Here is a 23,782-nt window from a genome sequence, read left to right as displayed (position 1 = left end):
AAGGTGTGGCAAGTCACCTTCGCTCCGGACAAGACACGTGATGGTCATCTCACTGTCCCCTGCCGCTTCACAGGCCGTGGAAGGACAGCTGCGGTTTGAGGGCGTGCAGCTGCCTCTCCAGGACCACATCAAGATTCTGGGAGTCACCATGGACTGCGAGCTGCGCTACGACACTCATATCATGTCTGTAGCCCGCCAGACCTCTCGGCGTGTGTCAGCCCTCCGTAGGGTGACGGGCAGTCTGGACTCGCGAGGCATCCTCACTCTCTACAAGGCACAAATCCGTCCCTGTATGAAGTGCGGTGCCCTGACGTGCATGTCCAGCGCCCCCACCCACACCAGGCGCCTCGATGCGGTGCAGAGACGTGCTCTTCGTCTACTGGGGTGTGACGAGGAGTTGGCAGCCAGAATCACGTCACTGGAGCACCGGCGGGACGTGTCAGCCTTGGTGGTGTGTCACAAGACTCAGGTGCAGCACACCCCTCACTTCACCCACCTGTGTCTGCCGCCACACCCAGGCCAGAGGATGACGAGGCAAGCAGGGGCAGGAAGCCAGCAGGTGTTGGTGACTCTCTCCCGCTCCTCACAACACCAGCGAACCTTCAATGCCAGGGCAGCGCGCCTGTGGAACCACTTCACGCAGGCCACACCTGATGTGACCCGACTGTCCACACATCAGGCAAAAGTGGCTGCCAATGTCTGGAGGGGCGCGCGCCCTACACCGCTGGTTTGTGAAATTAAATGATATAAAGACTTTCAAAATAGTTGCTTGTGACAGCAAGAAACTTTAAGTTTAAATTTTGTAATAATATTCACGCTGTAAATATAGTTTAAATAAAATAAAAAATATATAATATATATATAGAGTATACGCACTGTTAAACTTTCATGTGGTTAATAAAACCTTATGAAATCCCATTACTTTCCATTAAAACTCCCAAAATAGATATTGTACACACACTGTGAGTGGCAAAGAGCCTCTACACTACTTCTGCTTTGAGAGACTGAGTAAACAAACACGTGACTCAGACAGTCACAGGAACGGCTGGGATAAATAGAGCAGCAGTAAGTAAAGATGGGAAGAACTGATGTAGCAGGAGTGCACGACACACATGAAGAGTTCAGGAATGACTGGCTGCATCAATGGATGTGAGAGAGAGGTGTGCAAGGGAGTGGAAGGAGGGAGTGTGTGGTGTGGTATGAATGAGAGAAGCAAGGGAGGAGGAGGAGGAGGAGGATGTGCACTCAGCATGTCCTCAACAGCAGGGAAGGGAACAGAGGCACGTGGATGGCAAGGATCGCAAGGATCTAAGAGAGAGTGAGCTGTGGGAAAAGTAGGGATAGTTAGGTATGCTTGGATCTGTGTGTGTATGCAGCTGTAGGTGCTGGAAGTGATGAAGGCAGAGAGAAGATGACGGAATTCTGGAAATGTAGGAAATGTTGGTGCAAAATGTAAACAGAATGGAGTGGCATGGGTTGCAGAAGCGTGTCTGTCTGCAGATGACACTGTCTTAGTAGCAGAGGGTGAAAAGGAGCGTCAGAGGGAGGTGGACCAGTTCCATAGTGTGTGTTGGGAGATGGAAACTGAAGGTAAATTGTACTGGGAAAAAGAAAGGAGGCGGTGTGTGATTAAAGATGAGGAGAGAAGTGGTGTGTGACTTTAGGATACCTTGTAGGGTGAGTGTACCAGCTGTGGGAAGGTGTGAGGTGGTCATGGGAGGAGAGTGTGTGGCGGTGTGACGAAGTATCTGGGAACAGTGACGGAAACGTCGAGACGGGTGGAGAAATAAGAAAGAGGGTTGTACAAGGCAGGCAGGTCACAGGATCACTTGTAAGTCATGAAAAGGTGAAATGTGTCTATAGCTGTAAAGAGATGCCTAAGGAATAGTATTCTTCTGCCAGCATTGACATGTAGATCATAACAACAATCAGAGTGTGTGCTGTCTATATAAACCACTAGAAATTTAGCATGACTGACTTTCTCTAGTTTAGTTCATTCTAGTGTTACACGTGGTATATTGATTTTCATCGAACGGTTCTGAAAAAAAAAAAATACAGACATTTAGACAAATTATCTATTAACATTCGAGTCATCCGACAATAAATTTGTGTCATCTGCATAATGATACATTTCAATCTAGAGTTTACATAAACAATGTCATTAATATACATGATAAAAAGAATAGGTCTAAAATTGATCACCTTTATTACTGGGTTTGAAACAAGAGCAGGTTGAATTACAATATACTGCTTGATATCCGTTTGTTAAATAACTTTCAAATAATTTTAATGGAATACCCATTATACCAAAATTAGTAAGTTTGCTCAAGAGAAGCTTGTGACTTAGTGAATCAAAAGGCTTCGGAGAGATGTAAGAAAACACTAGCTAAATGATGCTTCTTTTCAAGATATTTGTATATGTACATTAAAAGTAAATTGCAGAATGGCTGATACGGTGGAACGACTGGACCTAAACCCATAATGATTGTTGGAGTAAATCAAATCCTTCAATAAAATTTCCAAGACGGGTTGCAATTATCTTTTCAAATGTTTTACTGAATGCTGGAAGAACGGATATTGGTCTGTAATTGTTTGTCATTTCTGCTTCCAGATTTAAATAGTGGAACTAGTCTAGCACATTTAAGTGTATCTGCAAAAAATTCCTTTCTTTAAAACAAGATTAATAATGTGTGTTATTATGTTATTTGTATGACTGAAAACGGTAGGGGAAATTTCATCATAGCCACAGAACGAAGTCTTTAATGTTTCTAGGTAAACGTTAATTTTAGTTCGAGAAGTAGGTAATAAATATATTGAGTAGCTTGGAGAATCACGTAAATATTGCATAAAATCATTACTTACGCTATCATGTTTCTGACCCACAAACTTCAGAAAATTTTTCTTGAATTTGTCTGGAATGTCAGCACAAAAAAAAAAAAAAAAAAAACTTAATTCTATATTTTGTTGTTTAGTGTCTATAGATCTGCCAAGTGCATTATTTGTGGATTTCCAATGTGATTTTGGGTTGCCCTGGTTACTTGTTAGTTCATCTTGATAGTATTTCTTTTTTGCAGATTTTAGGAGAGAGAAAAGTTAACGGCCACTTAAATGATGATTATTATTATTTTTTTGTTGTTGTTAATGCAGGGGTGATGTACAGGCTGCATCTACTTTTACAACTGAATTTAATTGTTTTTACTGGAAGACAGTGATCAAAGTACTTTTTATATCTATTAAAGAATAAGTTGTAAGAACATTAGGACAAGTACATTCTAAAACATCTGCCCAATTTGCTTCTGAAAGAAGAGAGCAGAATTTTTTGAGGTTAGCTTAGTTGCATAAGCAGGTTAGCAGGTTAGGAGTGAGAATACTTGTCACGCTTAAAGACATCAATTACTGGACAGTGGTCAGTTATGTTGGTTTTAATGATACAATTAGCTACGTCATGTTCTATTTCAGATGACCAGATCTGATCAATTAGTGTGGCTGATGATGTAATTTGTGTTGGAAGGGTTGTTAAGGGGTAACTATATATTAAATTTATATACTAACTATATATAGTAACTATACATTAAATTTATAAATTCCTGTGCATTATAATTATATTGTAATAAATCGAAGTTTATGTTAACCTATGATAGTTTTTATGTTTTGTAAGAGTTAGAATTTCATTCAGTGAATTAAGAAAATGATTTACATTGCTCTGAGGTGGCCTATAATTGCATGTGTATAAATATTTCTTTTGATCAAGTTTAACTTTTACTCCCAATGTCGCACTGTAAGGTGGACTAAACAGTCATAGCAATACGACTGTGTTTCCTGGGACATGAGGTATCCATGTGTTAAACGTGTGTGACCCGTCTGGTGACGGGCCAGTGACCGGCTCCCCGGCACATGTACATTTATAGCTGAGAACGTGAATCACGGGAGTCCGACAGACAAGAAACAGACTCACAAAGAGTGAAACGAATATCAAAGATAGTCGGGGAATTGTTGGCAAATTGTCGACAAACGCTTAGAGGCAATTCGTATAATTGTTGCAGAATATTGGTATAATAGTCTACGAATTTGAAATTTTAAAGTTAAATTCCCCAAGCGAACGTCACGACCGTCTGACAAGTTGTTGGCGAATGTTCACTAAGTGTTTGGAGAATATTCGTAGAATATTCGGCGACTTTGTGCGACTGTACTTGCCATGTGCTCGGCCCACGATCTGACAATACTATTGGCGAACTGTCCAAGGGTTGTCGGATGGTGATCTGATTATTCTTGGACTCACTACCGTTAAGCTGTGACTTCTTTACGACTAGTTACCTCTTGAGGTGTGGTCGATCAATAAGGTTTAAATGGGGTCAAAATGCCACTAAGTGGTCACTAATCAAGCTGCCAACATGCCCTCGTCACCTCTTCTTGATGCTGTCATCCTTGCTCCTCTACAAGAAGAATACATGGTCATGATGTTAGCCCTCTTGGGCATGATATTGGCCCTCTTGAAGTTGAAACGGCCCTCTTGAAGTTGAAACAAGCCCTGAAGAAGATGAAACAACGCATCTGGACACGCCCTTGGTTAATGCGCAGGGAAAATTATGGCTTGTATGAAACACTTCTGTCTGAACTACAAGCCGAGAATGCAATGTCATGCAAGAATTTCCTGAGGATGGATGTGCAATACTTCAGGCAGCTCCTCACAGGTGTTGGAACAAAAATTGAGAGGAAGGACATCCACCACAGGAGAGATATCCTGCCAGAAGTGCGGCTCGCAATAACACATTTTTTTTTTTTTTTGGCCACAGGGGACAACTCTCACTCTGCAGTACAAATTCAGGTTGGCAAGCAACACTGTTTCCGAGATCATCTTTCACACGTGTGAGGCCACCATCAGCAATATGTTAGTTCCTGCCGTTGCTGACTACTCACGTGGTTGCCACATCGACGCGCCAAAAGACGAATATGTATCCGAACGTTCTTCAACTACTTGCTGCTGAACATTCAGGCAAGTGGTTCAAGAATGTTCGTAGAATATTCCCTAACAATCTGAAGAATGTTCATCGAAAATTCCCCGAATCCAAGTTGGCGTGGGTTACATCATGTGGTGAAGTCGTGCAATGGTCGTCAAGTATAACAAGACTGTTCGTCAACTAATTGACGAATAGTCTTGATATTGTCGTGATATTGTCTGCGAATGTTCAGATGTAATAAATTTCGTCCAACTAGTCACCAAATTGTTGCCGAATGCTCTGCTCATGACTGGGCCAACTGTTCATGATACGCTAGCAGGCGCTCGGTGAACGTTCCCTGAACTAAACCGTTAACGGTTTTTTTTTTAACCACGACTAGACCAGGAAAAGTATTACAGAGAAAACATTTTTTATCTCCCTTCGCGACTACGCACGACTAAAAAAAACGCCCCCAACTATTCCCCAACCCGATACGATTTTAAGGACGACCATTCGTTTACTTTGGTGTGACAGGGACTTTAGGGGGACAGTCTGTCGTCTGAGAAATCGAAGATTGGTTGAACTTGAAGCAGAATGCTATGATATATTACTGAGTAGTGGGTGAGCGGTCTGTTCATAGGATATTAAGGCCTCGTGTGATACTTGTGTGTGTACTTGCAAGTCCTTTCTCAGCAAGTGTTGTATTTTTTTCTGTGAGCGAGACGGTGCCAACTTGAGACATTTGTTGAGTGCGGCCACGATGAGTTACGTGGACTCGTATCTTTCGTCATACATCTTACACTAGACGACGTAAGTAGTCTTGGGTAAGCTCACCCGAATGAGCGGCGGCTGTAAGAGGAGAGACTCGGTTTGTGGTCGTAACTATATATATATATATATATATATATATATATATATATATATATATATATATATATATATATATATATATATATATATATATATATATATATATATATATATATATGAATTGGGATAGGAACCAGGGAATCACAGAGCCATGGGCTCTCAATTTACTGATATTTAAACTGGAAAAACGATTGTGCTAGCAAAACTTACGTAATGCAAGATAAGAACCACACAAAACAACACTTGTTGGGCGCCAGAACATTGAATGATTCAGTAATATTATGTAAACTAACTGCTGATACTATACTTTAAAATAGTCCTGTTCAAATATCGTTGCATCCATTTTCTATGTTAGCCCAAACCCCGCCAGGTTACGTCGCTACTACATGCGCGTGACCTGACATGTTATTCTCTGGACTTGTTCAAGTCCAGAGTCCAAACAAAGTCCAAAGAATAACATGTCAGGTTACTCTCTGGACTTCAGCCAAAAGAACTAGGCAAAAGAATGTTCAGTGAACAAGCGTATTAGGGCAATGGTTGTACTGGAACAACAAAAACTAAACCTTTCTCATGAAATCTCTCGTTCAAAGAAATAAAACCTAAAGACTTTATAGTCACTCAGTCATGCAAATCCAGGCAACTACTGGTTACATGTATATTATTAATTTTACCATGAAACAGAAATAAATGACGACTTTCACAATAAAAGCACATCAATGTAAGGACATAATATGAACTTAATTCCCATTTTCCATATTAGATATTTACTATTGTTATTCAAGAGAAAAAAAAAAAAAAACCTTCTAGATTCTTGCAGTGAATGTGAATCTCTTACTGCACTGGATTGCATCACTTTACGTTGGTGCCGACTGGTGCACACACTTGGACTTTCCGGTCTCGTACTCTTACTTTGCACCGTTTCGTGTTTTTTTTTTTTTTTTTTTCAGACGACTTAGCATTTCCTTTTATGTCTTCACCTGAAGCATCTCCATACTTGTAAAGAACTCTCATTCCTCTTTACTTGAAAAGAAAAAGAAAAAAAAAAAATAATGTATGATTTTTTTTTTCAGTGTTTTTAAAACTCCATATCTCAATTTAACTTTGCATTTATCGTGTTTGCTTTCCTTGTATGTCCTTATTCCTATGCACCACCTACGTATTTCCTCCAAGGATTTCATTCCCTCATTTTTCCCCCGTCATTCAGATCTCATTATTTCCTTGTGCACCACCAACGTCTTTCCTCCCAGGACTGTCATTCACTCATTTCCCACGTTATTTCATCTCATTATTATTTCCTTCCTTCGTCTTATTAAAGGGTACAATAAAGTCGCTCCCTTTCTCACATCAATTCTCATTTCTTGTCTCGATAGTGCTGTTTGATAAGCTAATGTATACTATAAGATGTAATAAATCAGCACCTTATTACCTTTACGGAACTGTTACTCCACCGACTCCCTTGATTATAATGGCACGAGAGAAGCAGTATGATAAGTTGGGAGGCCTGGGTCTCATTCTGTGCAGGGGGACCATTCTGTACCGCAAGGCAAGGTGGGTCAGAAGAATATGATAGCTGTCTACGGAAGGCGGGAAAGCGTGGGCGTGGGGCGTGGGGGGTTATACAAATAAAACACCACTCCTTACCAGTGGTAAAATGAGACTAATTGTTTTATATTCCTATTGGTTTTTAAAAATAAACATACAAGAAGAAAAAAAAAACACGAAAACAAATGTGAAGGAATTGGTTTTCAAATGTAGTGGTAGATGAATTAAATAGACTCGGTAATTAGGTTGCACTAAGGTAATTAGGTTGTTAGTGCAGAGTCATAAGGAGCTTTAAAAGAAGGTTAGAGAGATTTATGGATGGGGATGATTGGTAAAAATAGATGGTATGTTTCATACAATGACTGTCACGTGTAGGCCTGACGATTTCTTGCAGTTTCCATTATTTTCTTACGTCTTTGTAATCAATGACACCACGCACCAACGCGCGTCGAAATCATCGCCAACACTGAGATCATGAAGAGTGAGGAGACGCAGTCAAACCTCGTAACAGATTGGTGGTCAAGGTGGAGGCCCGCCGTAACAGTACCAAGCGCATCAGGTGTGTGTGTGTGTGTGTGTGTATGAGAGAGAGAGAGAGAGAGAGAGAGAGAGAGAGAGAGAGAGAGAGAGAGAGAGAGAGATAATTAAATGGTTCAATAAATCACGTATAACAGTCCTCATTAACAGATGCAATGCACTCCCCGCACTGCATTATCTGCATTGCTTCTGCCTTAAACCAAACTGAACATACGTAGCGATGTAAACCATGCTACGCCTACCTTGCTCGCCGAGGTCCTAGGTGACGTAGTGGAGAGCCTGAAGACACAACCACCCTGGCTGGCACATCAAGAAGTTAATTAAGCAGTAAGTAATTATCACGTTACATGTCCGCAGCCACTCAACACCAACAGCAAGCACCGTTTTCATTTGAGCCCATGACGCTTACTTAATACTTTCCACAGCGCCAGTCTAAGGCGTGATGGATCTTGAACACAATCACAGTTGCAGGCACGAGCTTACACCTCCCGACAGCAGTCTGTGATGAACTGGCAAACATGCAGACGGCTGAGACTATAGCACTCAGGCCTCTGCTCGCCGCTCGGGGTTTCATTACAAGTTTCGGCTCAGTCACTTACCCCTCGGAACACAAACCAGTGCTGCATGACGCCGCCCTGCACACAAAATAGCGTGCCGAGCGCAGCACACATGACGCAATAGTGCAATACGATGTGTGTTCTTGTGATGAGGATGAGGCTCGTATTCTGAAACGTTTTGCTTTCTCACCACAACTGCTTTCATTGGCCACAGAGATGGTTAGCCGAGTTATCAGGATAGTTTCTTCTGTTAATAACGTAGAAATATTGTCAATCGTCGAGGTACTGCTCAGAAGTGTTTCAGAATATGGTCCTGAATGCGAGGTGACACCCGGGGTTACTTTGTCACATATCTCAGGCGCAGTGAGGGAGGCGAGGAGCTTGGAGAGGAAGAGCTGCATAGATACTCCATCTCAAACAGACTCAACAGCGTGTAATAAGAGATGCGTGCAGCACCGTCCGTCGAACTATTACATACTATATTTCTATTATTTCATCACTTTTTTCACTCGTACTCTTCTTCCACCTCCTCTTTGGTATTCCAAGAAAAACAAGACTTTTTAACTTGACTAAAGACCATATTGTGAAACAGTTCTGCGCTACACCTCCACTACTTTGCAAAGGCTCTAGTTGAAGCTAAACGAGTTTTGAAGGCTGTTTTTACGGTTTCAGTGACATATTAACAAGATTTCTTCAATGTTTAAATGAGAAGCAGTCATGAGAACCAGGCTAATCATATCTTTACCATTCGAAAATACTCATGGTGAGAGCAAAACGTTTCTGAGTGCGGGCCTTGAAGTGATGCCTCTTGGAGCCCTTCACGCTGCCCACACTCAGTGCCTCCATGATACGGAGAAATCAAAACATTACATAATATTATCGTGTTAGGCCTTGTCGGAGATTCTGAGTCGCGGTGAGCACACTTAATATCCGAAATAAATTATTGTACCGCATGAATATCTGTATGTCGTCCATCTGTCTGTTTTCTGTTTTCTATCTACCAGTCTGTCTGTAAGTCTGTATGTCATTCAGCCTTTCTGTTTGTCTACTGTCTGTTTCTGAATGTTTTGTTTGTCTTCCTGTCTTTTTATCTGTGTATGTCTTTCTGGCTGCCTTCTTACTGTCTATTTGTTTATCTTCTATATATTTGTTTTCCTGTCTATATCTGTATTTCTTTCTGTCCGTCTGTCTGTCTTTCTATCTTTGTCTGTCTGTGTTTCTCTCTGTCCTTCTGTCTGCCTTTCTTTCTGTTTTTTAGCTGTCTGTCTGTCTGTCTGTCTGTCTGCCTTTTACTTTTTTTTTTCTATGTAGGAGGGATACTGGACAACGGCAACAAAAAATTAAACGAAAAAAAGAGGCCCACTGAGGTGCTGTTCCCCTTACAGAGTCGAAAGCGGTAGTCAGAAACACAGAATAAGCGTCTTGAAACCTCCCTCTAGAAAGAGTTCAAGTCATAGGAAGGTGGAAATAAAGAAGCAGGCAGGGAGTTCCGGAGTCTACCAGAGAAAGGGATGAATGATTGCAAATACTGGTCAACTCTTGCATTAGAGAGGTGGACAGAACAGGGGTGAGAGAAAGAAGAAAGTCGTGCAGCGAGGCCGCGGGAGGGGGGGGAGACATGCAGTTAGCAAGATCAGAAGGGCAGTTGACGTGAAAATAGCGGTAGAAGACAGCAAGAAATGCAACACTGCGGCGGTGAGAAAGATACTGAAGACAGTCTGTTAGAGGAGAGGAGTTGATGAGACGAAAAGCTTTTGATTCCACGCCGTCTGTCTGTCTGTTTTTCTTATGCCTGTTTGTCTGTTTCCGTCTACCTGCCTGCCTGACTACTTTGCTGTCTGTCTGTCTGTCTGTCTGTCTGTCTGTCTGTCTTTCCATCTGTCTTTCTATCTTCTGTCTGTCTGTCTTTCCATCTGTTATCTGTCTATCTATTTTCTTATGTCTGTCTGTCTGTGTGTCTGTTTGTCTCCTTCCTATTTCCAGCCTTTGATTTATTTGTGTGTCATTCTGTCGTTCTCCTTCTTGTTCTTTGCCTTTTATTTGTCTACCTTCTGTCTGTCTACGGTTTTCCCATCTGTCTGCCTGCCTGTCTACTTGTCTGTCTGTAAGTCTGTCTGTCTTTTGTCTGTCTTCTGTGTATCTATCAATCTGTTTGTCTGCCTCTCTTTCTGCGTGTGTGTGTGTGTGTGTGTGTGTGTGTGTGTGTGTTTGTGTGTGTGTGTGTGTGTGTGTGTGTGTGTGTGTCTTTCTCTGTCTGTCTATTATTTTGCTTCTATCTTTTTTTTTATTTGTTTTGTGTCTTTTATTTGTTTGTGAGTGTCTCTCTGTCTATGTTTGTCTGTCTGTATGTCTTGTGTCTGTTCTTCCATCTGCCTGTCTATTTTCTCCATCTCTGTCTGTCCGTCTGCCTGTCTTCTGTCTGTCTGTATGTATGCCTATTTGTCTGTCTGTCTGTCTGTCTGTCTGTCTGTCTGTCTGTTTGCCTATTTGTTTATGTATCTTTCTCTTGTCTGTCTGCCTGTGTCTTACCTGTCTCCTGTGTGTCTGTTTGCCTGCCTGCCTGTCTTTATGTATGTATGTATGTATGTAAGTTCGTCTGTCTGTCTGTCTGGTTGTATTTGGTCAGTCTAGCTTTTGTCCATCTTCATGTCGTCTGTGGTGTGTCTGTATATGCCTTGTCAGTCAGTCGGTTTGTCTACCTGTGTATTTTTTACCTGTCTTTTTGTCTGTCTGTCTGTATACATATCTGTCTTCTGCTCTTTTGTTTGTTTTCTATGTACATATGTCTGTATGTTTGTATGTCTCTTTTCTGTCTTTCTGTTTCTATCTGTTTGTCTGTATGTCTGTTTTTGTCTTTGTTTGTTTTGTTTGTTTGTTTCCCTGTCTGTCTGTCTGTCTGTCTGCCTCTTTCAGTCTATCTCTCTGCCTAGCTGGCTGGCTGACTGACTATTCGTTTCACGCACACACACACACACACATCTGGCCTTGGCCGCCATTGTCCACACAGCATTCACAGACATTCTTCACCTCGGGTCTCGGCGCCGCACGTCTTCACCATGATGCAATGTTCATATAATGTTATGGACATTGCCACGATGAGTTGTGCGGGGTAAAGAGTGGCGCCGCGAATCGCTGAGGGATTGTGGCCACGCCGCCCTAACACACTATTAACCTGCCATTCTATCAGTTAACCTGCCACTCTATGCAAGCAGTTGTAGTTAATTTTTGTTATGTAAAATCCTTCTGAATATTTTCTCAGAACCTAGCAGACGCTGGGCATGTTAAATACAGTTACGGAAAGAAAATAAATTTTCTTTCCGCAACACTATAATCTAACCTTTCATCCTGCCGAACCAGGTGCAATTATTTTTCCATTTCCATTTCTAACATCTGTGATGACGAAGATCAAGAATGGCGACGATATATAACCCTTCACTATCTCAATACTTTATCAAATTACGCCACGTGCTTCATCCTCGTTAGGTTTCTGTCTTTATATTTGCTCTTCAATCCTGGGGCCTCTTCCTGTCTTACTTAATATGGCATGCTTACCGATCTCTATCTTAAAGTACTTTTTTTTCCAATTTATCTTATGACGAGGCCTCTCTGTCATTCTCAACACAGGGCATCTATATTTATCCAGACACTTTGAGCCTTTATATAGCTCAGCACAGGGCCTCGTAGCTCATCATTAAAGGCTCTCTACAAGAGGCGTTTCTTGAATATCTGGCCCTGCATTAAGTTGTTTAAACAGTGATGTTAGCATGCTTACCTTTCATTATCTTTTGGGAAGCGATGGCACGGAACCGTAAATGAGCGAGTGTCTTGCCCCTAGCGACGCACGCCACACGGGCGTCCCCCATCAACCATGGCCGCTTTGGTGTGAGGATCAGCTGATTTAAATATGAAGTGAACGAAAAAGCAAAAATGTAACCAGCTAGCCTCTCTACACGTAAAGATGGATCTTTCCAGTCTTTTAATACTATGTTTGACTGTGACGCGGTCCGCTCCAGCACAACCACCAGATGGCACAACCCCCAAGGCCTGGGACGTGTTTGGAAGTAAACAGTCTTGTGATTATATAGATGTTAATTAAAACAGATCAAACTCATTTTTTTTTTCTTGCTTAGCGGAGGAAGCTGCACGCCAAATATATGAAAGGTTGCAACGAATCATTAATACAACAATTTTTTGAATGTGTATTTACCTGTGATTTATATATATATATATATATATATATATATATATATATATATATATATATATATATATATATATATATATATATATATATATACAAATTATTATTTGGAGTATCTCTCTTCCCAGTGATTAAAAAAAAACAGAGTAGCCATTTTCTCTTTTTGTATGTCAATTTTATTTGCACATACAGACACCAATGTTACACTCAGCCCTCGTAACGTAACGCCGTAGCTCTTGGCAGATCTCGTGAACCAACACAGTCACCGTCAGAAGTCTACTAACGTGCCACACATTTCTCCATCAGGTTTAGCCTTTTTCTTACAACTCGTACTCTTATAAAGTGTCTCACCATCTTACCATGACTCCCTTGGAACTTACCTGAATTTTGAAGGGTATTTGTGTGTGTGTGTGTGTGTGTGTGTGTGTGTGTGTGTGTGTGTGTGTGTGTGTGTGTGTGTGTGTGTGTGTGTGTGTGTGTGTGTGTGTGTGTGTTTACCTTTCTCTCACGACTCCAGTGATAGTTTTACAAGGATTCTATAGAAGGCCCATATTTTCAAACGTCACGGCGGTTTTGGTGCAAGTTACTGGAGGCTTGAAGGATGTGTGTGTGTGTGTGTGTGTGTGTGTGTGTGTGTGTGTGTGTGTGTGTGTGTGTGTGTGTGTGTGTGTGTGTGTGTGTGTGTGTCCGGGGATAGTTCAACAAGGATTGTGTATCATTAGTAGGGAAAAAAACACTCATGAGAATCTGATAAACCATCTTTGTGGCTATCACAAATAATCCCTATGAAAGAAAAAAAGTTTAAGAATACGAGCCTCTATTTCATCAATTAGTTAAAACACCCGTGAGAACCCAGATAATCGTCTCTGTGGCCTTTGAAAATAGTCTTTTTTTATTTCAGAATCCAAAGCATTTCAGAAGTCCTAACTCTCAAGTCCTGCTACCTGCCTCCCTATAACAACAGACAGAGTCCGAGGATCAGGGGACTCATGATTGAGAGAAAACTCAAAACACAGTTGAAACTAATGCGTAATGCTACTCGACTTCTAACCACGACCGTGAACTCAAGCAAGACCTGCGTACTTTTTGACTTAAGTGTACCATTACCTTCTAAACTGAGCCTGACAGACTAGACGTTCACCGAAATTCACCAAGTGCAGTCCAGCAACTTTTCCTTCCTTCAGTTTGGTGAGCAGAGATAAATTTGTGCTAAGGTCTCGGGCACTACTCCTCGGTGCTCCTCGGCTCTGGTGGTGACTGCAGGCCCCGCACCACACAGGCAGACACAGGCGAGCAACGTCCCTCTGCAGATTTATTCACGTTTTCTGAGGTGAGATCAAAGGGGCTTTTCCTGAGGGGGGGAGTTATTTGCAGCATTTGGTCAGTCTTTCCTCGCAGGATGTGTCTCTGGACTATACTTGCTTCCAGAGTAGGTATTCATATCCAGTGAAGAGAAACGTTGAGGTGGTGTGTGTGTGTGTGTGTGTGTGTGTGTGTGTGTGTGTGTGTGTGTGTGTGTGTGTGTGTGTGTGTGTGTGTGTGTGTGTGTGTGTGTGTGTGTGTTGCTGCCAGGGAGGACAGATGGAGGTACTGCTACGTTTTTTGAAAATAAGTATATTTATTTATTTTCTCATGTATGATAATTTCAAACATTACAGTTTCCTTCATGGCAACTACATTATGTCTTCAGTGTGTATGTGTGTGTGTGTGTGTGTGACCAGGGGCTGGCTGGGCAGCAGTTTGTGTTCGCTATGCAAGGGAAGGCAAGTGATTTCTAAATAATGCAGTCTGAGGCAGCAAGGTCTTTTGTCTGCTGTCCTTCCCTCCCTCCCTCCACCTCCCTCACTACCAGGCCACTAAGGGAACCGCCGTCCTGCACAGACATTAGTTCTCAAGCTGAGGTTCTATACACTTACGGATGATGATGACAGAAGGTAAGTTAGTTTCACGTGCTCAGGATCCACCTCGTGTATGTCAGCTGGTCTTTTGTAGTCTCCTTAAGTTCTCAAGTTCTTGTGTGGTGCACTAAGGATCCCCAAATACAGACCTTCTACCTTCCTTGCCTCACTACTCCTCCATCTTAGCCTCTATTATAAAACTGACTCAACACTTTGAACACGAATTCACTAAACACAAAAAAAAAAAAAAAAAAAAATATCAGTACTCATATATACGTTATGAACCAAAGCTTACCGGTAGTTATATATAATGCAGTGTATAGTTAATGTGCTTCATTGACATTATCTGCCACCTACATACTCGTATTTCGACAGCGGCTACGTGCTCTCGCCTACCACATCAAGTGTTTCCGCCCTCAGCGCCTCGCCTCGCCTCACACGGAATATAACCATCTTGACTCATTCGACCACGCTGATAAGTCCACCTATCTCCTCTCATTGCCGCCGCAGCACTGACCCGATCACCGACTCGCTCCTCAGCCAGAGCATTGGGCGTGTCACAAGACGCAGCCGCCCATTCCAGCCAAGCCTCGACCACGGCCAGGGAACGGGCGGGTGGCGGACCTCGGCCTGCTATTATCCTTCCACGTCCTTGGCTTTGAATCTGGAAGGAATGTTTGTGCGTGAGTCCTGTGAAAGCACGTGTGATTTTGTTGGGTTAGCTTACTTTTATCTATTTATTTGTTTATTTACCTATTCTTTATTATTATTATCATTATTATCATTATTATTACTATTATTATTATTATTATTATTATTATTATTATTATTATTATTTAGTGGTGTGTGTGTGTGTGTGTGTGTGTGTGTGTGTGTGTGTGTGTGTGTGTGTGTGTGTGTGTGTGTGTGTGTGTGTATGTATGTATGTCTGTGATTACGGGAACTGACAATCACTTACGGACCTTTGAACATAATAAACATTGGACTTGATCACACACACACACACACACACACACACACACACACACACACACTAAGACGAGTTTAGGACTTGATTTTATGTTGTGTGTGTGTGTGTGTGTGTGTGTGTGTGTGTGTGTGTGTGTGTGTGTGTGTGTGTGTGTGTGTGTGTGTTGCCCTGAGCCACCTGGTGCTGTAGTAGGAGGCGTCGTATCCCTGGTAGTAGTTGGAGGGGTAGAGGAGGGACTGGTCGGGGCAGTACACGCCGGAACAGTCCACATAGGCATCACCTCCCCGTAAGCTGCCGTATCCGAGGTGGTCCGCTGCCCCTCCACCGCTGCCCCCGCCTCCGCCGCCACCACCAACGTGCAGCACACCACCACCACCACCACCACCACCGCCGCCACCGCCACCCCCGAGCCTGTCCTCCGCCCCGCTGAGGTCGCCGCCCACGCCTCCACCTTGGTAGTACTGGCGAAGGAAGACGCGTTTCAGCACAAAATTCTCTGGATCAATAATCATGATGGGAAGGACTGGTTCTCAAATACGTAGGATGGTAGATGGATGGAACAAATTCAGTAAGTAGTCAGGTTGTGAGTGTCGAGTCATCAGCGAGCTTTTGAGAGAAGATTAGACAGATTTATGGATGAGGATGATAGGTGGAAATCGGTAGGAATGTTTCATGCTGGGACTACCACGTGTAGGCCTGATGGCTTCTTGCAGCTTTCCTTATTTCCTTACAGTCAACTCAGCCTCCTTCTGACGTGACGTGAGTTAAGAAACCATCAAATAAAATCAATACATCATCAAAATACAGGAATATAAACGTTTCCCCCAAAATAAAATAAAATAAAATGTAATGATATATAAGAAGCTTGGTGCTAAAAAATGTTATCAAATGTACAGTTATGCAAAAGTCATTAGGAAGTTTTAAAAGAAAATTAGTTAAATTCATTGATGAGGATGACAGATGGAAGCAATTAGGCATGTTTGATACAGGGACTGCCACGTGTAAAGCCTGATGACATTTTGTAGCTTCCTTTATTTTCTTGCGTTCTTATGTTGTTGCAATTCACAGAGGGGGCAACGAGTGAGTGAACCAGGGCTGACTATCCGAGTATTAATATCATTACAGCAAAAACGGGCATGGGATGAAAATAAACAAGAGCACGTACAGAAGAGAAGAATGGTGTGAAGAGGACGGTATTATGAAAAAAAAAAAAAAAAAAAAAGCTGTCTGGCTCTTCATCTCGCTATTTTGCTTTATTCTCTGTTTTACGTTCACAGCGACTGCCCACGCACGTTCCTCACTACCTCTCCTCATATACGAGTACGGAAGGTTATACACGCTGTGTACGAGTCCCATTGTTCAGTACAGTGATGGACGGAAGTAGAACAACGCTCTGCTTTCCTCTGTGTTTTGCATTCTTCAACCCAAACTTCATATCTACTGACGATCTGGTAAAATCTGACACTTCACAAATTCTTAACAGATCAGACGACTCAAGAATGAAGCAGATTTGAAAAAAAAGTTGTGACAATGAGCGCGCAAAGTTAACGAATTTCTAACCACGGCCGTACGTGGAACCATGTTTTGAAACACTCCTGGCCGCATGTTCACTACATTCAAAAGACTAGTTGAAGTTACACGGGTTTTAAGAGTGTTTTATGGTTGTAGTGAGAGATTAACAAGATTTCTACATTATTTACGGGAAAAACACTCTTGAGAACCCGGCTGATAATCTCTGTTTCCTTTGAAAATAGTTGTGGTGAGAGAGCAAGGTGTTTCAGAATACGGGCCAGAGATGCTGGGAGATGTCGCTACGGGCCTTAGTGGTGGAAACAGGCAGTGTCTCGCGGTCCGCTGTTACCTAAACTTTCTCAACGGTTTCCTGTCAATAGGTTGGTCTTTACAGCTCAATTTGCCCTCAGCGTCACCTCTACTTATGAGATGAGTATGGGTGCCTCTGCCTTAATATTTCAAACCAAATACTTTATCTTGCTGTTCACTGTTAATACTTCAACACCTACCTAGAGACTGTAATGTCTACTATACACGGTTCCAATAAATTATGAATTAAAAGCCTTCAGAATTTATCATTAAAAGTCTTTAATTGATATTTATTATATAAAAGCTCCCCTGTATTATGGAAAGGCTCCCAGTACTATTAGAGGGGTGCATTGTACTATTAGAGTGGTGCATTGTACTATTAGAAGGTCCATTGTACTATTAGAATGTCCATGGTACTATCAAACTCTCCAGTTTCTACTATTTAAAGACCACGCTGTCTACTATTTAAAGGTTCCCTATTTAAAGCCAGCACCAGCTCCACTTCTCCTGGCAGTAACATTCCCTGCGCCCCGCCTCCCTCACCACCCCTTTTTCTCCTCGCCCTTACCTGGTTGAGCGGCACAGAGGTGGGCGGGTAGAAGTAGTTCCTGCCAACCAGAGTGGACGGCAGACGGTAGGTCCTTGAGTCGTAATCGTAGCTGTAATAGTCACTTGCCACTCCACTGCCGCCGCCTCCACCACCGCCACCACCCCCTCCTGTGCCGCCGCTGCTCGCCAGGGAGGAGGCGGCGGCGGCGGACACAGCGGCGGGGGTGGTGGCTGGCGTGGCGGGCCCTCCCTGCGCGTTGAGGCCTCCGCTGGACGAGGTGGAGAGGCCAGACATGTAGTCCAAGCTACCGTCGTCCTCCACCAGGCTGCCGTCCAGACCTGCTGGGGAGGGAGGGACTGTGAAGCTGCGGCACAGAGGTGCATGGCGCCGTGAGGAAGACTGTGACTGTGACTGACTGAACCATATTCTGAAACACCTCTGTCCGCTCCCCCACTAACTTCAATAGGCTCATGTTGAAGTGACACGGGTAATTAATTTTTTTTTTTTTTTTAAGGTTCTAGCGACATATTAACAAGATTTCTACATTATCAATAGGAGAAACATTCTTGAAAACCCGGCTAATCATCTCTGTGGCCTTTGAAAATAGTCGCGGTGTGAAAGCAAAGCCCTCCAGAATACGGGCCACTGTTACGCCGCAGCACTGGTCATGACGCCGTGCGGGAGACAGGATATGTTACAGAGAATGGAGCGGAAGGAAGAGAAAGATAATACAACTTGTGGCTTTTTACTTATGTTCTTATACTAGATGGAAATAGGTATGTTTATTTCATGCTAGGACTGCCATGTATAGCCCTGATGGCTTCCTGCAGTTTCCCTTACGTTCTTATGCTCCGTATGAGTCAGGGAAGCTTCGAAAATGGTGATAAAACATAAAAGTATCTAGAGCCTAAATATATTAGCCTGGAACTCAGCAAACACCACAAACACCAAACCATGAGTTGCCCGCACTCACCTATCACAGTGGTGGGCGTGGGCGATAGGTGGAGGTCGTGGGCGGGGTGTGGGTTGGGGGACACGCCAGGGGTGGTAGGCGAGGTGATGCCGGGCAATCCTCCTCCCGCTGAGCCGCCCACGCCACCCATGAGGAAGGAAAGGGCGTGCGCGCTGTCCTCGCTGTCAGGATCTGCGGGGAGTGGATGGCTGGGTTAGAGGGGGACTGGTGTGGTTACTCGAAGTACTGGACGTAATGTGTGTGTGTGTGTGTGTGTGTGTGTGTGTGTGTGTGTGTGTGTGTGTGTGTGTTGCACGTGTAAGTACATGACTCAGACACGTACTATACATGTCTTCCTCATCAGCTGCCTGTGGACTTAGAAAGCGTAAATCTAGGATATCAAATAAGAACTTGTATTCCGTGCACTTCTTCATTAAGACGCACACTTGCACTTTTAGGACAGTTAAGTACGCGTCTATACTCGTAACTTGTTCACTTTGGACTAGGACAAATTTAAGACACGTAACTAGCAGACCGAAAAAAAAAAAAATGTAAATAAATGGATATCTTCTAAGCGAGCATAAGTAATTGATGGCAAGAATGTAATTGATTTTTTTTTCTATGTAGGAGTGCCACTGGCTAAGAGCAACAAAAATCTTGAAAAAAAAAAAAGAAAACTTTAGTGCCAGTTCTCAAAGAGATGTCAAAAACAAAAATCAAATATACAACGGAGGATAAGTGTCTTGAAACCTCCATCTTGAAAGAGGAAGGAAGAAAAACAGAAGCAGGCAGGGAGTTCCAGAGAAAGGGATGAATGACTGAGTGGGATAAGACAAAAGACATAAGGTTCATGGACATAATAATAGCATCTGCCAGAGTGCCTCGTGAAAGACTGTGGTCTGTACTAAACCACCAAGAATACAGATAAGTCCAAGATTAAGAAAAGCAACAGTGAGCATCTACAGTAACTGTGAAAATAAAGTAAAATTTGATGGTGACAATAAAAAAAAAAAATAGTAAAGAAAAAAAAATCTGGAGTTCGACAAGGGGGAGTTCCCTCAACACCTTTGTTTATAATTTTCATGGATCTCTGTACAAAGGGAATGGGAAGAATCGATGAGGAGATGCCTCTGGTATATGCAGATGTCGCGAGTATCTGATTCTGAAAGTGGTGACCGAACATTGGAATAACAAAATTAATGAAAATGGGATGAAAATAAAAACTAGGAAAACAGAAGTGATGAATTTAAGTATGGAAAACGATGAGTGAAATATAAGAGTAGGGGGAAAACAGATGTAACTAAATGCGGGAAATAAACAAGAAGAAATAAATAACAGAATAACCAAATACAATAACAAACTGATGGTGTGACAGCCTTTACTAAAAGATAACCATATTCTCAAGACTCTCAAATAATAATTTATACTGCCACTCTTCGATCAATATTAGGTCTGGACACTGACACAAAGAACAAAATTAAAAATACAACCAGCTGAAATGAAAACATTAAGATTTTTTAAAAGAGTAACTAGAAGAGATTGGATGAAATCAATGTGGATATCAGAAGGGAGCTGCGAATACCTGCTATCATTGAGATAGTGGAAAAAAAGAGATTAAGATGGTACGAACACGTGAAAAGAATGGAGGAGGAGAGGCTACTAAAGCATGCACTGGCAGGGGTACCGTAGGGAAGAAGGCCCGTGGGAAGACTCAGGAAAAGACGGATGGAAGGTGTCAAGGAAGCGACAGAGAGGAGAGGAGAGTGAATGGACAACGTGGAGAGACAGGGGCTCTTCATGGACAGAAAAAAAATCTGCAGGGACTTTGTGGGGAGAACATCGGTAGCTGACAAGCTATGATCCACCAGGCGCTGTGTGAGAAAGGTGAGACATTAGAGGTGGACAAAATAGCGATGAAAGAAAGAAGAAAAGCTTGTGCAGCGAGGCCGCGGGAAGAGGGGAGGTGTGCAGTTAGCAAGATCAGAGAGTAGTTAGCGTGAAAGCAGTTGTAGAATATAGCAAGGGATGCAAGTAAAGGACAGACCGAGGATGTTCACAGTAAAGAAGGAGACAGTTGAGTGTCATTGAAGAAGAGGGGATAGTTGTGTGAAAGGTTGTGTTAAGTTGAAAGATGGAAGAATTGAGTTTTGAGGCATTGAACAATACCAAGTTTGCTCTGCCCCAATCAGAAATTTTGGAGAGATCAGAAATCAGGCGTTCTGTGGCTTCATTGCATGGGTTGTTTACTTCCTGAAGGGTTGGACGTCTACGAAAAGATGTAGAAAAGTGCAGGGTAGTATCATCAGTGTAGGAGTGGATAGGACAAGAACTTTGGTTTAGAAGATCATTGATGAACTATAGGAAGAGAGTGGGTGACAGGACAGAACCCTGAGGAGCACCGCTGTCTGTTAATAGACTTTGGAGAAGAACAGTGACCGTCTACCACAGCAGCAATAGAACTGTCAGAAAGGCAACAAGAGATAAAATTACAGAGAGAAGGATAGAAGCCGTAGGAGGGTAGTTTGGAAATCAAAACTTTGTACCACACTCTATCAAAAATTTTTGATATGTCTAAGATAACAGCAAAAAATTCACCAAAATCCCTAAAAGAGGATGACCAAGACTCAGTAAGGAAAGAAGTAGAGCAGTCTTGACGGATCCCATACTGGCGATCAGATAGAAGGTTGTGAAGTGATTGATGTTTGAGAATCTTCCTGTTGAGGATATACTCAAAAACTTTAGAGAAGCAGGAAATCGAAGCAATAGAACGGTAATTTGAGGGATTAGAGAGGTCACCATTTCTAGGAACAGGCTGAATGTAAACAAACTTCCAGCAATAAGGAAAGATAGATGTTGAAAGACAGAGCTGGAAAAGTCTGACTAGGCAAACGGAGGCGCAGTTTCGAAGAACATTAGTAGTGACCATATCAGGCCAATAAGCCTTCCGAGGATCTTAATGGGGTAGCATGGAGTAGTCGGAGGGTGGAGGAGAGGGAAGAACAAGCAGTGACTCATCCAAACTAGAGCTTTTAACAAAGGTTTGAGCGAAGAGTTCAGCTTTAGAGACATATGGAACAGCAGTGGTTTCAGTAGGCTGAAATAAAGGATGGAGAGATGAAGAAGTAAAGTTATTGGAGATGTTTTTGGCTAGGTGCCAGAAATCACGAGGGGGAGTTAGATCTTGAAAGATTTTGACACTTTCTATTAATGAAGGAGTTTTTAGCTAGCTGGAGAACTAATTTGGCATGGTTCCAGGCAGAAATATAAAGTGCATGAGATTCTGATGATGGAAGGCTCAAGTACCTTTTGTGGGCCAACACTCGAGAACAGGATGTGTTAAACTGAGGTTTGGAAGGCTTAGGTCCAGAAAAAGAGTGAGGAATGTACGCCTCTCTGCCAGACACTGTCACCTCTGTTATGCGCTCAGCACACAGAGACGGGTCTCTGACATGGAAGTAGTAGTCATTCCAAGGAAAATCAGAATAATACCTCCTCAGCTTCCCCAATTAGCACAGGCAAAACTCCGCTTTGGGGGATCCTGGGGAAGTAATGGAAATAAAAATAAGACAAATAAATAAACATATAAATGCAGAAATAAGATAGAATAAATAGGTAAAACATAAAAATAAATAAAAGAAAAACGCTAATTTTTAAAATGTAAAAAATTACACATACACACACACACACACACACACACACACATATATATATATATATATATATATATATATATATATATATATATATATATATATATATATATATATATATATATATATATATATATATATATATTAGTAAAACAGGTTCCGAGTTAAAGATGAGGTAAGAAGGGATACACCAGACTTCCCTCTTCATTCATTGCAACGTTTCACCTTCACAGAAGGTGAAACGTTGCAATAAATGAAGAAGGAAGTGTGGTGTATTCCTGCTTGCCTCATATATATATATATATATATATATATATATATATATATATATATATATATATATATATATATATATATATATATATATATATATATATATATATATATATAAGCTTTTGATAGTGTTAGCCACAGGAATCTCTTATTTGAATGTGCTAAATTCAACATTGATCATTTTTTATTTTCAAGCTACACAAAACAGATCAGTCTGTCGGCATAAACAATATAATACTTGAGGAAGTGAATGTAGGTCATAGGGCTCATCAGGCCTCAATTCTTGGTCCCATTTTATTCTCCATATATGTTAATGACCTTGCTGAGAAAACAAATACATGATGGTTAATGCAATATGCGAATGACACCCACTTTCTCCAAGCTGTTACTACCAATAATCTTGATAATCTCATCTATAACATTTATATACATTGCGTAAAATAAAACTTTTTTTTCACTAATGGACTCTAATTGTATCCCCTAAAAACCACAATGTATATTCTTGGAAATGGGCAGCTTGTATTACGAAGTCCCCGTAATACCTTCATAAGCTGTGGTGGTGTGCATTCCATATACCCGAGCACACACGTAAGGAGTCCAGGTGTTTACTTTGACAGACATGTGCTTTTTGGTGTACACAATGCAGAACTAAATAAGGAAGTCATGAGAATATCAATGTTCATAAGAGAATAAGTGAGAACTTTGAAAAAAAAAAAAAATCTCGGAAAATTGTTGTGAAGTCTTTGTACTTGGTGTGATAAATGACCATGTTGGTATGTGAGGCTGTACTAGTAAAACATTTGTTCATAGTGCGCGAAAATTGCAAAACGCTGCCGCAGAAGTTGTTGTCGGAAGAGCGAGAAAGTATGGTCATGTAACTTCTGTCATAAACAATCCAAAGTGGCTGACTGTTAAAGACACATGTTTTGAAGAAATGCACCACAGTGCATTTCTGTACGTACAAGTGAAACAGCCTCTGACGCCAGGGCTACAGCTGCGAATGGCCAGTTTTGAAATAATCTGC

The 23,782-nt window shown here is 41.9% G+C and overlaps 2 protein-coding genes and 1 long non-coding RNA gene across 22 annotated transcripts in view; 1 reads left to right on the top strand and 2 right to left on the bottom strand.

The window, feature by feature from the left end:
• LOC135109024 (uncharacterized) overlaps positions 1–914 on the top strand; it is a 6,563-nt gene extending 5,649 nt beyond the window's left edge. For 3 of the 6 annotated variants that reach the window (XM_064020001.1, XM_064020003.1, XM_064020002.1), the window contains one exon: positions 1–914. This exon is cut by the window's left edge. In XM_064020001.1, the coding sequence (XP_063876071.1) occupies positions 41–745 (705 nt within the window). In that variant the 5' untranslated portion in view covers positions 1–40 and the 3' untranslated portion in view covers positions 746–914. The other 3 variants (XR_010272532.1, XM_064020000.1, XM_064020004.1) reach the window with 2 other exon arrangements.
• The window catches only part of LOC135109025 (uncharacterized), a 63,765-nt gene extending 55,307 nt beyond the window's left edge, over positions 1–8,458 (bottom strand). For 8 of the 15 annotated variants that reach the window (XR_010272547.1, XR_010272533.1, XR_010272546.1 and 5 more), the window contains exon 1: positions 8,129–8,289. This is a non-coding gene — a long non-coding RNA (uncharacterized LOC135109025). The other 7 variants (XR_010272534.1, XR_010272535.1, XR_010272539.1 and 4 more) reach the window with 7 other exon arrangements.
• A 4,593-nt stretch (positions 8,459–13,051) lies between these two features.
• LOC135109023 (regulatory factor X 4-like) overlaps positions 13,052–23,782 on the bottom strand; it is a 115,014-nt gene continuing 104,283 nt past the window's right edge. The window contains exons 14-17 of the mRNA XM_064019999.1: positions 18,857–19,027; positions 17,902–18,221; positions 15,690–15,973; positions 13,052–15,206 (exon numbers count right to left, since the gene is read on the bottom strand). Coding sequence (XP_063876069.1) covers positions 15,179–15,206; positions 15,690–15,973; positions 17,902–18,221; positions 18,857–19,027 — 803 coding nt within the window. The 3' untranslated portion in view covers positions 13,052–15,178. The remainder of the gene's footprint in view (positions 15,207–15,689; positions 15,974–17,901; positions 18,222–18,856; positions 19,028–23,782) is intronic.

Source organism: Scylla paramamosain, chromosome 18 (genome assembly GCF_035594125.1).
Source record: "Scylla paramamosain isolate STU-SP2022 chromosome 18, ASM3559412v1, whole genome shotgun sequence".
NCBI classification, from domain to species: domain Eukaryota; kingdom Metazoa; phylum Arthropoda; class Malacostraca; order Decapoda; family Portunidae; genus Scylla; species Scylla paramamosain.
This window is presented reverse-complemented; position numbering and strand designations above follow the sequence as displayed.